Source organism: Schistocerca serialis, chromosome 5 (genome assembly GCF_023864345.2).
Source record: "Schistocerca serialis cubense isolate TAMUIC-IGC-003099 chromosome 5, iqSchSeri2.2, whole genome shotgun sequence".
Lineage (NCBI taxonomy): Eukaryota > Metazoa > Arthropoda > Insecta > Orthoptera > Acrididae > Schistocerca > Schistocerca serialis.
The window spans coordinates 215,510,601-215,533,414 of record NC_064642.1 but is presented as its reverse complement, the minus strand read 5'-3'; the positions used below and the strand labels follow the sequence as shown (position 1 = coordinate 215,533,414).

Below are 22,814 nucleotides of genomic sequence, written 5' to 3'. Positions count from 1 at the left end.
AGAATTATGACAATTGAAGTGTCTTTACTTTGTACATGGTCTGGTTTTGCTCTCTGCGTGTCCACTGATGAGCACTCCTCAGAGGACCTCAAACTGCTGCCTAGCCTAAAAAACCTAAATGTGAACCCTCAAGTACTTAATATCTAAGTAGTTTCCTCTGTGTAGTGCACCCTGACCTATCAAGGGAGTCATACAGTTTTCCACCCCATAATGCAGTTCCTGAGAAATCTGCAGCCAAGACCATCACAGAATTGATGGGCCCTTTGGTTGAGGCCATTTACTCAGCTCCAAACCAACAGACTTTGATCTACTCTGGATGCAATGCTGCAAATAATGAGCTCTGTTTGCATCCCATGAATGAAGTCAGCAGTCTTCACCATTTCTACCAACTGCCCACACAGGCTATGGATGACCTCAGAACCCAAGTGACAGGAGCCATTGGTACTGACACAAGACCAACTTGCAAACGGCTGCACCCTGCACCGTCAATAGCTGTGCCTCCTCCACATCTTGCTTGAGGAACTTCAACAGATATACCAAGCATATAATGGACTTCTTTCCAGGCTTGGATACTATTTACCTAATAAACCGTAAACTACTTCAGAATTTTGAGTGATTGGAAACTTGTAGGATGCAGAGCAAAACCAGATATTAAACCAAAAAAAGGTATTATTAGGCAGAAAGTCAGACATATAAATTACAAAACTTTGTTAAAAACTAGGGAGATATGCAAGATTGAAGTAAGCAACATGTTAAGGATCTCAGAAAATGAAGATGATACTTATATAGACAAAGGTGAAGTTATTTAATAAAAGTATTTAGGCAAACAACAAAATATATTGGAAGTTTGAAGATGATAAATTAAATAAGTCTTTGAATAGAACAAAGCCATTACTTAAGAGAACATGAGAGTCTCAGTCAAACAGTGATAGGAACAGGGAAGACTATACTGAATTAAAGAAAACTATTCATAAATGTGTACAAGAGAAAGTGAGATGATATAAATAAAATGTGGTTAGAAACATGACGAAAACAGTAACAAGTGTATATAAGACAAAAACTAAATGTGTGCTGTGTGAACATCACATTTCAGCAGATAGCAGATGTCTCAGTAACAATGAGGAGAAATCTGTACAAGCCTTTGAAAATTTATTTTAATATTTTGTAATAAAAGAGGTTAATAAAAAATACAAGCAAAACGTTTTTCTCCATGGATTCCAAATGAAAATTAAAATGATCTACTAACCATTCCTGTTACAAGTTATTTATCAGCAACACTGTAATAATGTGGATTGTTAAAAGCCTACTGTTCATACTGCACCTAGAAACGCCTATCAATGGCTACAAGAAGGTGTGCTAATGTAAAGAATTTTCATAAAATAAATAAACATCAGCTATTCTGCATATTGTTCTTGTTTCAATTGTATAAATATCAGCTATTTTGTATATTGTTCTTCTTCGAATTGTATTATATTCAAATAATTTGTATCTATGACTGGAGTATATTGGATTAATTATGTTTATAGTTAAAACAGTTCACAGAAGCAGTTGGTAACTGTCACATCTTTTTTAATGTATACATTGGTTCATTGGTTCATTTCACATCTCTGAAGGTGCTTCTTTACAATAGGATCTACATAATGTAATGTATTCAGTTACTGGGAGTGAGAAGATGAAGTAAAATATCAGAAGTAACAATAAGTGTTCTTTGTTAATTTCTAAATAATTCTTTTATCCACCTTTCATTTTTACTACTGCCCTCTTTCTCTTTCTAAAGGAGCTGTCTAGAAAGTTCTAAGAAACTTGCAGTTCAATATTTTTTTTTTTCTTCCATCTCTTTCAGCCCCCTACAGTTTTTCTTTTTTCAACAGTAATTAATTATCAAGCGATGTTAATTACCATATTGAGGTAGCATACATGAATTTATAGCTTGTGTACATGTATGTTTTAAATGACTAAGATGAAATAACATGACATTGGTCCTTAAATTCCAGATGGCCCTTACTTCACCTACACAAGGAAAGAACCTGTTGGTGTGGTTGGCCAAATAATACCGTGGAATGCTCCAGTGCTGATGGCTGCATGGAAGTTAGCTCCTGCTTTTGCCACAGGTTGTACTGTAGTGCTGAAGCCTGCTGAAGACACACCTCTCTGTGCGTTATATATTGCAGCCCTGTGCAAAGAAGTATGTATCTCCATTTCTTTAAAACCTCCTTTCACCACATAAAAGAAATAGAAAATCCAGGATGGAATGTTACAATATTTTGAAAAGGTTAGTTGCTACTCACCATATAGTATAAATGCTGAGTCGCAGATAGACACAAAAAATGATGGCGGGGTAGGGCTGGGGAAGAGTAAAGTGCTGCTTGTGGGAGCATACAGGGACAAGGTGGAGAGACAGTTGGGCAGCTAGGTGCGGTTAGGAGGTTAGCAGAAAAAGAGAGAAGCAAACAGACTGTGAGTGTATTGGTGGAATAGAGGGCTGTCTAGTGCTGGAGTGGGAACAGGGAAGGGGCTAAGTGGGTAAGGACAATGAATAATGAATGATGAGGCCAATAGGGTTATAGGAACATAGAATATATCGCTGGAAGAGTTCAGAAAAACTGGTGCTGGTGGGAGGGATCCAGATGGCACAGGCTGTAAAATGGTCATTGTAGTGAAGAATGTCATGTTGGGCAGTGTGCTCAGCAACATGGTGGTCCAGCTGTTTCTTGGCAACAGTTTGTTGGTGGACATTAATGTGGACAGAAAGCCTGTTTGCTGTCACGACCATGTAGAATGCAGTACCATGGTTGCAGATTAGCTTGTAGCTGCGAAATCAGTATGAGCTGTGAAACCAGTCATGTCACCCACAAGCTAAGCTGCAACCACTGTGCTGCATTCTACACGAGCATGACAACCAAAAAGCTATCTGTCCATATGAATGGCCACTGACAAACTATGGCCAAGAAACAGCTGGTTCACCCCATTGATGAGCATGCTACCCAACACAACATTCTTCATTCCAATGACTGCTTCACAACCTCTTCCAGCTGGACCCTTCCTGCAGTACCAGCTTTTCTGAAATTCCCAGGTGGGAACTCTCCCTGCAATATACGCTACATTCCTGTAACCCTCTTGTCCTCAACCTTCATTAAATATTGTCCTTACCCATCTAGCCCCATCACTTTTCCCATTCTAGCACTACATAGCCCTCTATTCCGACAATGCGCTCAGTCTTCCTACTTTTCTCCTTTTCTGCTACCCCCCCCCCTCCCCCCTCACTCCCTGCCCAGTCTTCCTACTTCTCACCTTTTCTGCTACCCCCCCCCCCCCTCCCCCCTCACTCCCTGCCCTCCAACTAACCTTATGACTGTGCGTAACTGCAGTACCCTCTCTCCACCTTTACCATCCCCCATTATCCCCACCACCCAGTTGCTTCTCCCATTATGCACTGCTGCTCTCAGTCTGCCCTCAGATGCCAGAGATTATCATTTGTGTGTGAGTTGCATTTGTGTGTGTGTGTGTGTGTGTGTGTGTGTGTGTGTGTGTGTGTGTTTTGTCTGTTTCTGACGAAGACCACATTGGCCGAAAGCTCGCTTTCTGACAGTCTTTTTGTTGTGTGGCTCAGCATCTATGTTACATGGTGAGTAACAACTATCCTTTTCATAATATTGTAATATTTAAACCACATGTGAGGTGCAACAATAAAGTAATGAGACTGATTTTCTTTGCAAGACGTGGCAACCCTGCAGGCTTGCGTAGGCACAATATCTTTGACCTTGGTCTATAAGCTGCTTCTAGTCCAAGCGGCACATCGATGCAACTGCTCAGTCATGAGTTGTGCTGTAATAAGTTAACACGTGTTTGTGTCTCTTGTCACAGAAATGGAACCGCCTAGTATTGTGCAACGGTATGCTATTTCTTTTTGCGTTAAATGGGGTGAAAACGCCATGACAACATACAGTAAGCTTCAGAAGGCTTTTGGAGAGGAGATTATGTCAAGAGCTCAACTTTTTGGTGGCATAAAATGTTTAGTGAAGGCAGAACGAATATTGAAGATGAAGACTGCAGTGGACGACTATCAATGGATGTCAACTTGGCCAGGGTGCATGAACTCGTATGATCTGATCAAAGATTATCCATGAAAATGATTGCAGAAGAACTAAACATCAGTCGAAAAATGGTTAATCTAATAATAACTGAAGATCATGGTATGAGAAATATTTGTGCAAAAATGGTCCCCAAAAATCTCACACCACAACAGCGAGAAACATGGGAAAATGTGGCAGCCAATCTGTTACAGCAAATGGAAATCAATCCAGAATTGTTGAGCCATGTTGTCACTGGTGATAAAAGTTGGTTTTTTCAGTATGATCCAGAGACAAAATGCCAATGTTCGCAATGGTTCTGAAAGGGATCACCCAGACCAAAAAAAGCATGCATGTCAAAGGCAAAAGTGAAATGCATGCTTGTGTGCTTCTTTGATTCCAAGGGAATTGTTCATAAAGAGTGGGTGCCTCCTGGATGAACAGTTAACCATTACTACAAAGAAATTTTAGAAAGACTTCGTAAAAGAGTTTTTCATGTCTGTGCCAACATTGCTGATAATTGGATTCTGCATCACGATAAAGTGCCATCCCATAGTGCTCTGTCAGAACAGCAATTTTTAACCTCAAAACAAATTTCAGTGTTACCACAGCCAACTTATTCACCAGATATTGCTCTGTGCAACTTTTTCCTATTTCCAAGAGTCAAAACAGCAGTCAAGGGACACCATATATCTTGGAGGATATTACAGAAGATGAGTTCCAGAAATGTTATCATCAACTGCATAAGCACTGGAAAAAGTGTGTGCAATCAGAAGGGAACTTCTCTGAAGGAGACAACACTAAACTTGACTAAAATGGTAAGCAACATTTTTTCCATGTCAGTCTCATTACTTTATTGTCACACCTCGTATACTATTTTATCAGATGTATCCTGACATTACTGGTACATGTAGTTGTAGTAAAAGTAATGTCATCTGTGATGTAGAATTGAAATGTGGCACCTACCTTTGCAGTGAGATGCACATGTTTCACAACCAGAACTTTAGACCTTAGTTGACTTATATATCAACTTGCTATTTTAGATGGTAAAAGACAAACAGTGGTACAATGCCCTTGTTAGAAAGCTATTACAGAAGCAAAGAGAGCTTCAACACAGATTTAACCAAAGTCTGTGTAGATAGACGCAAAAACTGAACAAAGCCATAATTAGCATAAGGAGAACAATGGAGGAGCATTCATTGAGTTGGAAATAAAAAGTATGCCAACTGATCGAACTAAGAATGCTAAGAAACTTTTGTCTTACGTAAAGTCAGCATGCCATTTACTCAATTTCTCAGTGATCATATTGGCACTGAAATGGAAGATGATAGAAGGAAGGCCGAAAACCTGAATTCAGCATTTAGAAATTGTTTCACCACAGAAGACTGTAATGTGGTCCCTCCTTTCAACCACTCCATGAAGGAAGAAATGGGTGAGAGTGAGAGATTTATGTGATGTTTTATTTCAGATATCATTTTTCGACAACAGTAATTGATGTAAACTTTTTTTTCAGGCTGGCTTTCCTACTGGTGTTGTCAATGTTGTCCCAGGCTATGGGTCAACTGCAGGTGCTGCCATTGCTTCACATCCTGACGTTGCCAAAGTGGCTTTCACAGGTTCTGTTGTGGTAAGAAAATTGGCAAAGGGAGCTAGATATTTACGATGAAGGTAGTTATTAATATCATATTTTGGATGCAATCAGCTTGCTTCTGTGGCAGAAGAGATTCCTGTAGCAAGTACTCCAAAGCGTTAGAAAAAAGTGAAGTGTGTTCTCAGTTTCAAGTAGTGTCATTCTGGCAGATGCATATAAATCTAGCATTATATTACTGATATCAGTTAAAGTTATGGTCATATATTATGAACCTTCTGAAGACCAAAAGCCAGCCGCTGTGACCGAGCAGTTCTAGGTGCTTTAGTCCAGAACCGCATGACTGCTACAGTCGCAGGTTTGAATCCTGTCTCGGGCATGGACGTGTATGATGTCCTTAGGTTAGTTAGGTCTAAGCAGTTCTAGGTTCTAGGGGACTGACGACCTCAGATGTTAAGTCCCAGAGTGCTCAGAGCCATTTGAACATTTGAAGGCCAAACATTTGCACTGTAGGAGTCAATAAGTGTTTCACATGTAGTAATATTGTGAAAGTCTGCTCACTCTCAGAATGAGATTTTCACTCTGCAGCAGAGTGTGCACTGATATGAAACTTCCTGGCAGGTTAAAACTGTGTGCCAGACCAAGACTCGAACTCGGGACCTTTGCCTTTCGCGGGCAGGTGCTCTACCAACTGAGCTACCCAAGCATGACTCACGACCCATCCTCACAGCTTTCATTCTGCCAGTACCTCATCTCTTACCTTCCTAACTTCACAGAAGCTCTTCTGTGAACCTGCAGAACTAGCATCGAGTTCGAGTTTCGGTCTGGCACACAGTTTTAATCTGCCATAAAGTTTCTGCTCACTCTGTTCATCCATGAGAACAAGGAGGAGGTAGATTATGATGTCCAGTTTGATTCTGATACAGTTCCACACTGTCATGTAATGATGAAAATACAATCTTACAGAATATAGGATCAGCATTGTGATTCTGTTGAGGACACCCTGCCAGATGGGGCTAAACATGTAATTCTCAGAACAGGTATCCAGTGGAACTGAAGACTTTCTAACTGGAAGAAGTCACTTAATTTTTCATAATAGGAAGACATTGCCAGAAGTGAATGTAACACATACCTTTCCCTCAACTAGGTTATGTGATCATCCTATGTTAAATTGCTCAGGACAGATGCTTAGATAAATAATGACTGTGAATGTTTCCTGTGTGGGAATACCAGTTCTGTAATCAAATGAATATTTATATGTGTTACATTGAAGTTATTTATGCTGAGGGTCAGCTGCTGGTCTGTGTGTTGAACAATGACCCTCTTACATATTTGAACAATTTTCTAACAATGTGATCTTCCTATAAACAACTTCATTATCTATGATTAGCCTCAAAGAGTTAAACATGTTGCTTGTCAGTTCATTAACTGTTGTGTTGTGTATTGTTGTCTTCAGTCCAAAGACTGGTTTGGTGCAGCTCTCCATTACTCTATCCAGTGCAAGCCTCTTCATCTCTGAGTTATTACTGCAGTCTTCTGAATCTGCTTACACTATTTATCTCTTGGTCTCCCTCTATGATTTTCCTTCTCTACCCTTTCCTATTTTGGAATTCCAGTCCCTTATGAATATTAAATATTCATTCAACAATTTCTTTTATGTCATAATACATTTCCTCTATTCTCCTCGTCATCTGTGGAGCTAGTTGGCACATAAAATTTTATTAATGTGCTGTATGTGGGCTTTGTGTCTATTTATATTGTGTGGCAATTTTTTGATTTAGGAGGAGGAGGAGAGCAAAATGAATGTCACTGGATATGAGTGATAAAATAATAATTATTTAAAAAGATATCAAACTGAGCTATCATTTTAAACATGTCTCTGTCAGTATCAGCGATTGATACAAATCATAATGATAGAGAGATGAATGAGTATCATCTCTATTCAAATTATTTCTTAAATGAAGAGAGTTTTGATACTGTAAAATGAAGAGAGTTTTGATACTGTATCTGCTTGAGTCTTTACTTCTTTACAGAACGTATCCATTTAATTTGTCTCCAGAGATTCTTTAGACACAGCCAACTGAACATTCTTTAATTATATATAGTAGCCAAATTACTATCCATTTATCAAGATGGCAACATACACTGCTGACCATAAAACTGAAGATTTCAATTCAGTTTAATTCAGTTTATTATCATCCATTTTATCATATGCATGATATAAGAATTGTCATATAGAAAGAAAGAGAGAGAGAGAGAGAGAGAGCATGATTTATATTTTTTACAATTAAGGGAAATAACATTTTGTTAGTTACACTTTACATATTTTGTCTTCTTTTTACATGAAAGATGAGAAAAAAAAATTTACAAAGTTTATACAATGAAAAATCCATTAAGGGGAATAACATTTTTTTAATTACACTTTAATATTTTTCTTAATTAAACTTCACATATTTTGTCTTCTATTTACATGCAAGTTGGAAAAAAATGAAGGATTATGCAGAAAAATCAAAAGATGAGCACTATCTGTTTAGATAGCAAAAAAATTCAGTAACGTTATAGAAACTCTGACCTAAAGTAGCCTCTTTAATTCTTTTTTTTAATGCTTTTTATTTCTTTTGGTAAGTGTTGAACATTATTTTGGTACAGGGATTTTGAATGTATGTTTCTATGGAAATCGTGCCTGTTTCTGGTCTGATAGTTGTGTACTTCTGTTTAGAGAAGAGAATTCTTGACTTGACTTTAGGAAACATACTGGTTCATGGATGAATAAACTAGGGAGGATCAAAATTTTTAACTCCTTAAAGAGTCCTCTACGTGGATCTCTGTAGGCAACACCCTTCACAATATGAGTAGCTCTATTTTGGAGCTTAAAACAACTTTTTGCAAAACCTGTATTCCCCCAAAATATGATACCGTATCTTAGATTACTATGAATGTAAGAGTAGTAGGCACGTAGTATTGTTTCAAAATCACAGTTTTCTTTAAGTTTTCTTGATATATAACAGTATTTACTAAGTATTTTATTCAATAGTTCAACATGTTTTTCCCATCTGAAGTTATTGTTCAGCCATACACCGAAACATTTTGTAAACAAAGTTTGTTCTATCAGACATTTCCCAATCTCTACTCTTATGTTATTTTTTGTTCCTTATGTGTATAAAGTTCATCCAAGTGGATTTTTTGTCATTTATAATTAAATAATTGTCCTTGAACCGTTCTGCTGCCTCATTCATTGGTGAAGCTATTTTTTCTTGTAGGTCAGCTTCACTAACTCCTTTACTAAAAAGGCTCTTATCATCTGCAAAAAGTACTAATTCTGCTCTTGTTAGATGGTTAGGAAAATCATTAATAAAAACTAAGAAGAGCAGAGGGCCTCAAACAGAGCCCTGGGGTACACCACAGTTTACTTTCAGATATGTTGAGTAATATTTTGTGCCATTATGTATTATTTCAACACTTTGATATCTGTTGCACAGATACGATTGAAACCAGCTGTATGCTTTTCCACATACTCCATAGCAATACAGTTTCTCTAGGAAAATATCATGGCTGATGAGGTCAAATGCCTTGGATACATCTAAAACTATTCCACTGTTTAAGTCCTCATTATCCATTGCAGTTAAAATCTGTTCCAAGAAGTGATATACAGCTGTTTCTGTAGAGCTGTTTCTCCTGAATCCATTCTGTGCATTGGTTACAATTTTGCATTTGTTTAGGAAACTCAATAGTCTCTCATATATAATCCTCTCAATTACTTTAGCAAAACCTGAAATTTGTGACAATGGTCTATAATATAGACAGTCTTTTTTATAAAGAGGCTTTACTATTGATTTTTTAAGTGCAGAAGAAGATGTTATGAAGCAACTGTGAAATTTACATAAAGTGTACTACTTGCTTTGGAATGAAACTAATTTGCATTTTAGGGCAGCCACTCAAAGTAGGAAGGAGTAATGTCACCTACATTCTGTAAATAAGTAAAGATATCAGAGTGGGTTTTTCATTCAGGAAACACATTTGAATGTTGTTTGTTTGTGAGATCATCATGTTGTACCCTGTGTAAAAAGGAGAAATGTGTACCAGTGTGTGTCAGAATTTCACTGTGGTCTATCAAGACTATGGTTCATGGTTTCACAATATTGCTGCTCACATTGATCAGTACATGACAGGCATACAAATATGGAATCAGCTGTTTCAGGAGGGCTGTACTCAGTGCCATGTAGGATACTAGCAGCCCCACATGACTAGTGTCCAACAGAACAGAAGACATATTATTTACTTGACCATGCAGAATTGTACAGCTACATCACATACCATGAACCAGAAAATGGACTTGTTTCAGCATGATGAATAGCCACAAAGACAATGTGACAACATCTGGAGCATCACAAACTTTCAGCACAGTGACCACTGTTGTTGCCCCCCTTGATGGACCCGCAGAGAGAGATGCACTGACAGATAATACAAGAGTGCATGTTGCCAGTGCTGTCCTCACTTACCTCAATATACAGGGTGTTCAACTGCTGCCTGGTGAGCACAATCTCTAAGTCCCTCACCCATTGAAAGCATTTCATCATGGGTTGCCAAGAGAGTGGCATGCAGTAACTCAGTGATGAACTGTGGCATAGAGTTGGAACAGCAGAATGACATACCTATACCTGTCAGACAAGCTCAGTTTGACTCTGAGCCTATCAGGTTAAATTTCATTGTTGCTACGGGAAGTGGCAATTCTGTGTACAGAATTTGCACCCTGTATCCTCCAAAACCACTTACAAATTTAATCGTATATTCTTCCTTTTATTCTGTAGATGCTTTATAATAAAATTTCATTATTTTATATCCTTCCAGGTGTTGCAATTTTAATGGCGAGCTCTGTACTTCAGTGTCATTTTGTGAGTCCATCTTATGATGGTCATTGGAGTATTCACACCTTGCCAGCAATGTGAAAGTGTCTTATTTAATTTCATATGTGAATACTATATTTTTATTGGAAAGAGGGCAATATAATCAAAGATAATTACAAGAAAGTGTGGTTTTTCATGTTCTTTGCTTCTCAAGAGTCATGAAAGTCAGGCCATATTTTTGTAAATAATTGCCTGTACACAGTTCGAAGACAAGACCCTTCTCTCTTTTCTGCAAATTTGTTTTGTTTTCCAATTAGTTGTTATTATTGCAGTAACACAAAATACTGTTGGCTGTGATTGAGAATATAATCGTTGGTATTGTTGCAGAAAAAATTCAACTGGGACATTTGAACTTTTATTGGTAAAATCATATATCTTCCTGGTGAATAAATGCCACTTATGAATTTGTAAAGCACTTGCCCTCTGGAAGCAATTTATGGGTCTGAGGTTAATGTAGTTGTCAAGGTTACAGGCTGACACTATTATAATGCTCAATAATTTCATGTTCCACCAGTGGTAGAGTTTTGTTCTCTTCCTTCACACCATCAGTCTTGCTTTTAGTAACTACTGTATCTAGACAGCTAGAAACCTACGTGGTTGTTGTTGTTGTCCAGAGACTGGTTTGATGCAGCTCTCCGTGCTACTCTACCCTGTGCAAGGTTCTTCATCTCCCAGTACCTACTGCAACCTACATCCTTCTGAATCTGTTTAGTGTATTCATCTCTTGGTCTCCCTCTATGATTTTTACCCTCCATGCTGCCCTCCAATACTAAATTGGTGATTCCTTGATGCCTCAGAATATGCCCTACCAACCAATCCCTTCTTCTAGTCAAGTTGTCCCACAAATTTCTCTTCTCTCCAACTCTATTCAATACCTCCTCATTAGTTATGTGATCTACCCATCTAATCTTCAGCATTCTTCTGTAGCACCACATTTCAAAAGCTTCTATTCTCTTCTTGTCTAAACTATTTATCATCCACGTTTCACTTCCATACATGGTTACACTCCATACAAATACTTCCTGACACATAAATCTATACTCGATGTTTACAAATTTCTCTTCTTCAGAAACGCTTTCCTTGCCATTGCCAGTCTACATTTTATATCCTCTCTACTTTGACCATCATCAGTTATTTTGCTCCTCAAATAGCAAAACTCATTTACTACTTTAAGCATCTCATTTTCTAATCTAATTCCTGCAGCATCACCCAATTTAATTTGACTACATTCCATTCTTCTCGTTTTGCTTTTGTTGATGTTCATCTTATATCCTCCTTTCAAGACGCTGTCCATTCCATTCAGCTGCTCTTCCAGGTCCTTTGCTGTCTCTGACAGAATTACAATGTCATCGGCGAACCTCAAAGTTTTTATTTCTTCTCCATTGATTTTAATTCCAACTCTGAATTTTTCTTTTGTTTCCTTTACTGCTTGCTCAATATACAGATTGAATAACGTTGGGGATAGGCTACAACCCTGTCTCACTACCTTCCCAACCATTGCTTCCCTTACATACCCCTGGACTCTTATAACTGCCATCTGGTTTCTGTACAAATTGTAAATAGCCGTTTGCTCCCTGTATTTTATCCCTGCCACCTTCAGAATTTGAAAGAGAGTATTCCAGTCAACATTGTCAAAAGCTTTCTCTAAGTCTACAAATGCCAGAAACATAGGTTTGCCTTTTCTTAATCTCCCAAGGTCGGCTTCTACCAGTTTTTCCATTCATCTGTAAAGAATTTATGTTAGTATTTTGCAGCCATGGCTTATTAAACTGATAGTTCGGTAATTTTCACATCTGTCATCACCTGCTTTCTTTGGGATTTGAATTATTATATTCTTCTTGAAGTCTGAGGGTATTTCTCCTGTCTCATACATCTTACTCACCAAATGGTAGAGTTTTGTTAGGCCTGGCTCTCCCAAGACTGTCAGTAGTTCTAATGGAATGTTGTCTACTCCTGGGGCCTTGTTTTGACTTCGGTCTTTCAGTGCTCTGTCAAACTCTTCACGCAGTATCATATCTCCTATATCATCTTCATCTACATTCTCTTCCATTTCTATAATATTGTCCTCAAGAACATCGATCTTGTATAGACCCTCTATATCCTCCTTCCACCTCCTTCCTGCTTTCCCTTCTTTGGTTAGAACTGGGTTTCCATCTGAGCTCTTGATATTCATACAAGTGGTTCTCTTTTCTCCAAAGGTCTCTTTAATTTTCCTGTAGGCAGTATCTCTCTTACCCCTAGTGATATGTGCCTGTATATCCTTACATTTGTCCTCTAGCCATCCCTTCTTAGCCATTTGGCACTTCCTGTCGATCTCATGTTTGAGACATTTGTATTCCTTTTTGCCTGCTTCATTAACTGCATTTTTATATTTTCTCCTTTCATCAATTAAATTCAATATCTCTTCTGGTGCCCAAAGATTTCTATTGGCCCTAGTCTTTTTACATACTTGATCCTCTGCTACCTTCACTATTTTGTCTCTCAAAGCTACCCATTCATCTTCTATTGTATTTCTTTCCCCATTCTTGTCAATCATTCCCTAATGCTCTCCCTGAAGCTCTCTACAACCTCTGGTTCTTTCAGTTTATCCAGGTCCCATCTCCTCAAATTCCCACCTTTTTGCAGTTTCTTCAGTTTTAATCTACAGTTCATAACCAATAGATTGTGGTCAGAGTCCACATCTGCCCCTGGAAATGTCTTTCAATTTAAAACCTGGTTCCTGAGTCTCTGTCTTACCATTATAGAATCTATCTGACACCTTCTAGTATCTCCAGGCTTCTTCCATGTATACAACCTTCTTTCATGATTCTTGAACCAAGTGTTAGCTATGCTTAACTTATGCTCTGTGCAAAATTCTACCAGGCAGCTTCCTCTTTCATTTCTTCCCTCCAATCCATATTCACCTACTACATTTCCTTCTCTCCCTTTTCCTACTATCGAATTCCAGTCACCTATGACTATTAAATTTTCACCTCCCTTCAGTATCTGAATAATTTCTTTTGTCTCATCATACATTTCATCAATCTCTTCGCCATCTGCGGAGCTAGTTGGCATATATAGTAAACTTGTACTACTGTGGTAGGTGTGGGCTTTGTATCTATCTTGGCCACAAAGATGCGTTCACTATGCTGTTTGTAGAAGCTTACCCGCATTCCTATTTTCCTATTCATCATTAAACCTACTCCTGCATTACCTGTATTCACCTGACCAGAATTCTTGTTCCTCCTGCCACCGAACTTCACTAATTCCCACTATATCTAACTTTAACCTACTCATTTCCATTTTTAAATTTTCTAACCTACCTGCCCGATTAAGGGATCTGACATTCCACGCTCCGATCCGGAGAACGCCAGTTTTCTTTCTCCTGATAACAACATCCTCCTGAGTAGTCCCGCCCGGAGATCTGAATGGGGGACTATTTTACTTCCAGAATATTTTACCCAAGACGATGCCATCATCATTTAACCATACAGTAAAGCTGCATGCCCTTGGGAAAAATTGCGGCTGTGTAGTTTCCCCTCGCTTTCAGCTGTTCACAGTTCCAGCACAGCAAGTCCATTTTGGTTAGTGTTACAAGCCCAGATCAGTCAATCATTCAGACTGTTGCCCCTGCAACTACTGAAAAGGCTGCTGCCCCTCTTCAGGAACCACACGTTTGTCTGGCCTCTCAACAGATACCGCTCCATTGTGGTTGCACCTACGGTTGGGCTATCTGTATCGCTGAGACATGCAAGCCTCCCCACCAACGGCAAGGTCCATGGTTCATGGGGGAGGGGGGACCTACATGGTAAGAAGCACTAAATGAGTAACAGCATATGACGACCTGAAATGCACATTGTTCTCAACAAATGAGTAAGGAAATGAATTGTACATCTGTAACAGTAAAACATAAATTAAAGTATGGTGTACAGTGATTAGATGGAATAACTTTTGACTGACAGAGTGATAAATCAAAGAAATCTTCCATAATGTGGCCTCACTCCTGTCATATCTACCTGCTTCACTTCATATGGTTCTGGTGCAATGTCTACATAATGATTTCTTTGTGCATGTATTTTCATGTTTGTATACATGACACACTTAATTCCATGAGTTGCTTTGGAAACCACTATGCAGAACAGAGAAATGCAGCTCTAGATTGAGTGAACTTAAATGGATTGTTCTCTAGTGTTTCCTTGTTCTTGACAAATTCCTAAATCAGTCAAATGACATAGAACTCAGGGTTGACCACTGGCAGGCAGATGTTTAATATCTTTATCCACTGAGCACAATAGATTCTCAAAAGGTATTCTTGACTTGGAATGGGGGCATCCACATTCAAGTACAATGCTTTCGTGAATTCGTTTTAACACATGAATTTAGATAAGAGCTTTGGATTACTCTTTTACAACCATTCAGTAATCAAACCAATATTCCATTAAATGCATGAGTTACATGGGACTGAATTTATTATTGTGTGACACAGGTTTTCATCACTTACAATCATGGATCTGTTGTATAACTTTCCAACCATGTCCTTTAAACCTTATTAGGTTCTATCTCTGTTATCTTTGCAGGAGCAGACTGTGTCTGATTTCTATCTTTCCAGACATTTCACTCCTGCACACTTCCTATGAGGAGCCACTTCCATTTCTTGTTGCATAAAGCATTTTTTTAAATTTCTGTTTTAACATCAAAATAAATATTTTGATAAAAAGTATATTGTTGTGTTAAAAATCTGAGTTTTACATGCAAAGATTATGCTACTCATATAAGAAAAATCTGTTGCTTGCATTTTCAACTTTCCAGTATATCTGCTACTGTTGAAAACTATTTTTTCACATAGAAGACAGGGAGTAGACATGGATTTTATTCCCCCCATCCTCCCAATTACTGTCTCCCACCCAACCCATTCCCCTGTGTAAAAATAACCAGCTGAAATTTCTTTTGGCTAGAGACAGCATTTCAGTCTGTTGATATTTCTTAAAAATTATTTGACTGTAATTTAGCCAGTGCTGAGACATTCAGCAGTTCTCTTTTCTTGTCACTTTATGGAATTACTTACAGCCTGTTGCATTTTGGTCTCAAAATATACACATCCACTTAACTCCAAATCACAAATGATGACAATTCACACAGATGAGACATGGGTGGGGTCGACATTGTTGCCAGTTGCAGTCTGTGTGTACATGTTTTGTGCTTGAAGAAAGCATTTTCCTGCAAACTATGTCTCTTGCTTGCTTATGTGGACTGTATTGCTTACCACCACCATCAGCAATGACATCTCAGTACAAACGTAATCAAAATTCACTAAATAGCTTCCTACACTCATGTTTAAATGCTGGAATTGACTACAAATTTCACAGCAGAGGACTTAAAACAATGCCGATGATGAGACATATGTTAAATGTTTGATGAAAAACTAGATATCAGCATGGTGACAACTGGTGTCAACCAATGCACAGTCTTGGGAACAAAGAATTTGTAAGCAAACATTACTTAAGGATATAAAAATAAATTAAATATGAGAAATTAATAATATTTTTAATAGTACACAAGTAGAAATTTAATGGTGATGGGCAACATGAGAGATTTTTGTTTTTGCTTTTCACATTGTCCATATATTTCACCATAACTACAGTCTTCATCAACTATTATTCCAACTAATTTTGTGACCAGATAACACAAAAAAGATACAAGGGAAGCCTTTTGTAATTTGTGCTCAGAGGATTGTCAGCAAAAATATACTTTGGCTTCCACGACTTTTCACTATTTTCCAAAAACAGTGCTTAAGGAAGTTCAACTAAACACACAAAATGAAAGAAAACATTTAAATAATTTTAGTGAGGTGCAATATACGAGGGCGGTTCAGAAAGTAACCTCCGATTGGTCACAGTGCGGGTTGTGGGGGGAGTAGCGACGCCATCTGTGCGTTCACGCACTCAACAGGTCAGTCGGCATCAAGCCGTGGTCGAGTGAACGTCGTACCTGCGCTAGTTTAGTTTTTGTGGCAGTTTGAAATGTGTTCTGCAATAGAAAACCCCGCCAAATGTGAAGTGCGTGCTGTCATAAGGTTTTTTACAGCCAAAGGATATTCTGCAGCAGCTATTCATCGTGAGCTTTGTGCCGTGTACGGACCAAGAGTTATGAGTGAAGGAGTTGTCCGTGAATGGGTACGTTTATTTAAAAGTGGACGAGAAAACGTTCATGATGAAGAGAGGAGTGGTAGACCATCATTGGTGACTGACGAACTCGTTCAGACAGTTGATGCAAAAGTTCGTGAAAATCGACGTTTCTCAATGTCGGAGTTGTCTACTGGTTTTCCACAGATTTCTAAGACTCTCTTGTACGAGATAGTGACAGCAAGATTGGGTTACCGTAAGTTCTGTGCACGATGGGTGCCCAAAATTCTTACCGACCACCACAAAACTCAAAGAATGGCCTCTGCATTAGACTTTCTGTCACGTTATGAGGACGAAGGAGAACCATTGTTAAACAGAATCGTGAACGGTGACGAAACCTGGATTAAGTACGTGAACCCTGAGACAAAAGAACAATCAAAGATGTGGGCACATTCAAATTCGCCTACCAAACCAAGAAAAGCCTCGCAAGATTTTTCTGCCAGAAAACTGATGGCAACGGTGATTTGGGATGCCAAAGGGGTGTTGTTGGTTGAATTCATGGAACGTGGTATGACCATTAATCAAGACGTGTACTGTGAAACAATAAAAAGTTACGACGGGCTATACAGAACAAACGCCGTGGTATGCTGGCTTCCGGTATCGTTTTTTTGCACGATAACGCCCGTCCTCACTCTGCTCGCAGAACAACGGCCCTTCTTGAGTCCTTCAAGTGGGACGTTATCAACCATCCACCTTACAGCCCAGACCTGGCGCCAAGTGATTATCACCTCTTCATGCATTTGAAGAAATGGCTCGGGTCACAGCGGTTTGATGACGACGAAGAGCTCAAAGATGCGGTCACAGGCTGGCTCCAGGCACAAGCGGGTGATTTTTATGCAGAAGGAATTTCAAAGCTTGTGAAGAGATACGATAAGTGCCTCAATCGCTATGGAGACTATGTAGAAAAATAGTGCAAAGATGTAGTTGTAAGATGTATATATTAAAATATTTTTATTTAACTTGGTGTACTTTTTAAATCAACCGGAGGTTACTTTCTGAACGGCCCTCGTATTTATGTCCATTACATGACAATCAACAAGAGAAGCTAAAAAGGGGGTGAAGTCCAATGTCATGAAACTGATAACAGCTAGTAAATGGCAGTTCTAATACTTCATATCTCCAGAAAGCATTGATGTGTGTTTCTCTCATGGTCCAGTGTAAACTTTTAAACTGTTGTGAATGTTCGTTACTAGTGACAGAGCCTCATTGATGTGGATTACAAGACTGATTTTAAATAAAGTGCTTGTGACTTTGTGTCAGTCTGTTTTACATGTGTATGTGTGAGTGTTCTTGAGGGGATGTTGTTATTTTTTGTTGTGAATAAATAAGTAAACTTTCTCATTGACAGTCATATATAAATATGATGTGAGGGTGCCTGAATGCACCTGTAAGTGTTGTGCAGTAAAGTTTAAGATTACAATAAATCATAAAAAGTAGTGAAATTTTCTTTAGGTTGGAAAATCTATTATGGCAGCAGCAGCACAGTCTAACCTGAAGAAAGTCTCATTGGAGCTGGGTGGTAAAAGTCCTTTGATAATACTTCCCGATGCTGACAGTGAGTAAAGTAAAATATTTACTTTAAATGTGTGTATGTAAGTAAGTAAGATAAAGTTATTTTTATGATTATTTGAATGTTTCACTACTATTTGAAGTATCCTTTCTTTAAGTGTTAGCATGAAGTACATAAATACAGCAAATTGAAATCTCATGTTCTATTTGATTACATTCTGCAGAGGCATGCCTGTTCTTGAACAATCCATGTCCTAAATTTAGACATATTTCTAACAAATTTACTTATTTTGTTTAATTTTCTAGGTGTAATATGAGATCAATAAATGATGAACAGAGAGACCTACTCTATCTTTCACATTCTGCAGTGAATTCAATTTATGGAAAGTTCTGTAGTTGGTATTATTTGACTTGGCTAGATCTACAGTAAAGAGGCTATATCTTGAGCTGATTTTTATTGACATAACAGTTCAAATACCCTTGTGATTGTTGTTCTACATCTCCATCCATACTCTGGCAACCACAGTGAAATGTTTCACTGAGGATTCTTCCCATTTTGTCAGTTATTAGGGCATCTTTCCATGCCAATCACATATGGAGCACAGGAAGAAAAATTGTTTACATGCCTTTGTTTGCATTGTAATTTCTCTAATCTTGTCTTTGCAGTCACTATGGGAGTGGTATCTATGGGGTTGCAGTATATTCCACGATTCCTCACTTGAACCTGATTATTGAAACTTTGTATGTAGGCTTTCACAGGTTAGTTTGTGTCCATCTTCAAGTGTTCGCCAGTTCAGTTTTTTCAGAATCCCTGTGGAGCTTTCCCATGGCCCAAACAAACCTTTGACCATTTATGCTGTCCTCCTTTGTATCCATTCAATATTGCCTTTTAGTTCTGTCTGATACAGGCCCCATACACTTGAGCAGTAGTCTAGTATAGATTATAAAAGTGGTTTTTAAACAAACTGCTTTGTAGACTGACTGCATTTCTGTAATATTCTACCACTAAACCAAAGTCTGCACCTGATCTACCAATGTCTGAGCCTATTTGATCATTCTATTTCATTTCTCCACTTACTGCTACAACCAGATGTTTGTATGAGTTGATTGGCCTAGGGATGCTACCAACTACAGGTAAAATGTGCAAATGTCACAACAACTGTTTATTAACAATATAAGAACAGAACTCTGATACAATGTCTGTGGATGAATGTGCACACTATGTAAATACAAACAGAGATATCTCTCCTGATGAATTTCATGAATCATAGTAGGTGACAGAACAGAAGGGGCTGAGGATGACTGATGGTATGATCCAACCTAGCAGTTGGAGTGTGTCCTTGAGGGCGATGGGGTTTCAGGATGTCAGAAATTGGTGGGTGTCAGAGGCATAGCTCAATGACAGTAGTGGTCAATGGGAAAAAGATACTTCTGGGACGTTGGGCATCGGTGGATGTCAGTGACAATGGCTCAGCAATGACAGCTGCTGGTGGGAAAACAATGCTTCTGAGACATTTGGCATCAGTTGATGTCAGAAAAAGTGCATTGATGATGGTAGTTTTCAGTGTGATGATATGCAGCAAGGCATGGCATCCAGTACAGTCCGGTGCAATACATATCACCCCATCTCCCCTTAGTAGGTAGTGCAGCCAGCTCAAATACTGGCCACCAGAAGGAGGTGCCCTGGGATTGGAGAGTTGGCAACAACTTGAGTAGGTGTCAGCGGCAGATGAGAGCAACACTCAATCAATGGTGACCAACAGAGGCGCAAGGATGCTGATGAACCAATGAGGCATCTGATGTTATTGACAAAATGCTGTCTCAACCAGGAACTTGAAAAACAATAGACAGAAAGGGTTAACATAGATAAAGACCATCTGGTAGCTGGGGATGGTGACAGGGCAAAACCTGGCATTGCCTGAGGTTTGCAGCAACATTTCCATGAAAACCAAACCCAAAGCACAATGACAGAGAGTTGCAACCTGTGCAGCCAAATGAGGGAGCAACATGGAACAGAAGAGAGAAGTCTTCAGACTGTGAGTGCCCAACACCTGAGGCAGCTGTGAAAGAGGTGATAGTGAGCAGCATCAGGGGCAGTGGAATTGAAGATATTCCTGCAGTTGCCTGAGCCTACACTCAGCAGGGGTGGCTGCAAGTGAGCCAGTAGTGAGCAGCATTGGGAATGACAGAGGTGAAGGCATCTCTGCAAGTGTCTAGCCCAGCACTGGTGCAGGGGTGGCTGTTACTGAGATGGCGGCAAGCAGAGTTGGGGTTGGTGGAGGTGAAAGCATCACCATAATTGCCCAGGACAACACCAGAGAAATGACAGGGATGGCTGTACAGGGGTCAAAGATGTTGGAGGTGGCCACCACAGTGGTGGAGGTGGCAGCAGCAGGTGCTACAGACTTCCAATGAAATGTGCAAGTGCCACAACAACTGTTTATTACTGATATAAGAACAGAACTCAAATGCAGCGTCTGAAACATATGTCCACACAATGCCAAAAGAAACAGAACTGTCTTTCTGAGACATTTGGCATGGATGTGCCTACTTGATGAAGTAGGGGCTGGCAGAGCAGAAGGGGCCAAGAATGAGAGATGGTAGGATCCAACCTGGCACACAGAGTGTGCCCTTGCATACAATGGGCCTCCAGGATATCAGCAGTTGACTATTGTCAGAGGCATAGCTCGAAAATGATAGCAACTGGTAGGACAACAATACTTCTGGGATGTTGGGTGTCAGCAGATGATGGAGGAACTGGTTCAGTGATGATAGCTGCTGATGGAATGATGATGCTCCTGGGGCGACGAGCATCAGTGGATGGTGGAGGTGGTGGCTCGACAATGATAGCTGTCAGAAGAACAATGTTCACTGAGGCCTGGTGCATGAGAGCAGAGGATAATGGTCTCACACCGTGTCATTGATGTGAAGGTGGTGACTGTGATTAGTGGGCTGCTAGTGTGACCAGTGTGAAGCACACAGTGGTATTGGTCATAGTGTGGTCTGGCAGTGGCCAAAATACTCTACAGTAGAGGGATACTCACATGGCACGGAGTGGACACACAACGTGGCATAAGGATGTGATGTCCTGACTTCAGTGCTCTCTACCAGAATAGTCACAATGCCTATTTGCAAGGCTGGTGCCGCTGGATGATGTGGAGGCTGTGTGAAGGCAAGACACAAACACCCTGAATCATGTGAGGTTAGGCTTGTACACAGTTCAGTGAACTATGCTGCTGTAAGCTGCTTAGCCATGGTCTCCTGGCAAGGCAGCAGCCCACAATACATGCCTGGAATGTGGTACAGTAGACTCCCAAACAGATACAATATGATGTGTAAAGTTTCACATATATGAACATTTAAAAAAATTATCAATCTTTGCACCACTTTGAAAGCTTATCAATATCTAACTGAATATTTGAGCAATATGGGAGAAGGAAAGTTGCTACTCACCATATAGCGGAGATGCTGAGCTGCGATAGGTACATTAAAAAGATTCACACAATCATAGCTTTTGGCCATTAAGGCCTTTGTCAGCACTAGACACACATATACACACACACACACACACACACACACACACACACACACACACACACTCCCGCAAGTGCACCTTGCACACACATCTGCAGTCTGAGAGAGCTGAAACTACACTGCGAGCAGCAGCACCAGTGCATGATGGGAGTGGCGACTGGGTGGGGGTAAGGAGGAGGCTGGAGTGGATAAGGGGAGGGATAGTAAGGTGGGAGTGGCAGACAGTGATGTGTTGCAGTTTAGACGGAGGTTAGGAGAGAAGGTGCGGAGGGGGGAGGGGGTAAGTAGTGGAAAGGAGAGAAATAACAATAAAAATAAAAGAAATTAAAAGACTGGGGGTGGCGATAAAATGACGACTGTGTAATGCTGGAATGGGAAAAGGGAGGGAGCGGGATGGGTGAGGACAGTGACTAGCAAAGGTTGAGGCCAGGTGGGTTACAGGAACGTAGGACGTATTGCAGGGAAAGTTCCCACCTGCACAATTCAGAAAAGCTGGTGTTGGTATGAATGATCCATATGGCACAGGCTGTGAAGCAGTCATTGAGATGAGGGGTATCATGTTTGGCAGCGTGTTCAACTACAGGGTAGTCCAACTGTTTTTGGCCACAGTTTTTCGGTGGCTGTTCATGTGGACAGACAGCTTGTTGGTTGTCATGCCTACGTAGAATGCAGCACAGTGGTTGCAGCTTAGCTTGTAGATCACATGACAGGTTCACAGGTAGCCCTGCCTTAGATGTGATAGGTAATGTGGTATTCCGCTGTCCACCAAACCTACACAATATACTCATCCATCCTTACACAACCCGTGCTCCCAATCTCTTACCTCATGGCTCATACCCCTGTAATAGACCTAGATGCAAGACCTGTCCCATACATCCTCCTACCACCACCTACTCCAGCCCGGTCACTAACATTACCTGTCACATCAAAGCCAGGGCAATCTGTGAAACCAGTCATGTGATCTACAAGCTAAGCTGCAACCACTGTGCTGCATTCTGTGTAGGCATGACAACCAACAAGCTGTCTGTCCACATGAACGGCCACCGAA

The 22,814-nt window shown here is 39.8% G+C and overlaps 1 protein-coding gene across 1 annotated transcript in view; it reads left to right on the top strand.

Moving 5' to 3' along the window:
- The window catches only part of LOC126481320 (aldehyde dehydrogenase 1A1-like), a 96,583-nt gene that overhangs the window by 48,389 nt on the left and 25,380 nt on the right, over positions 1-22,814 (top strand). Inside the window, exons 5-7 of the mRNA XM_050104983.1 lie at positions 1,995-2,185; positions 5,584-5,697; positions 18,176-18,278. Of these exons, the coding sequence (XP_049960940.1) occupies positions 1,995-2,185; positions 5,584-5,697; positions 18,176-18,278 (408 nt within the window). The remainder of the gene's footprint in view (positions 1-1,994; positions 2,186-5,583; positions 5,698-18,175; positions 18,279-22,814) is intronic.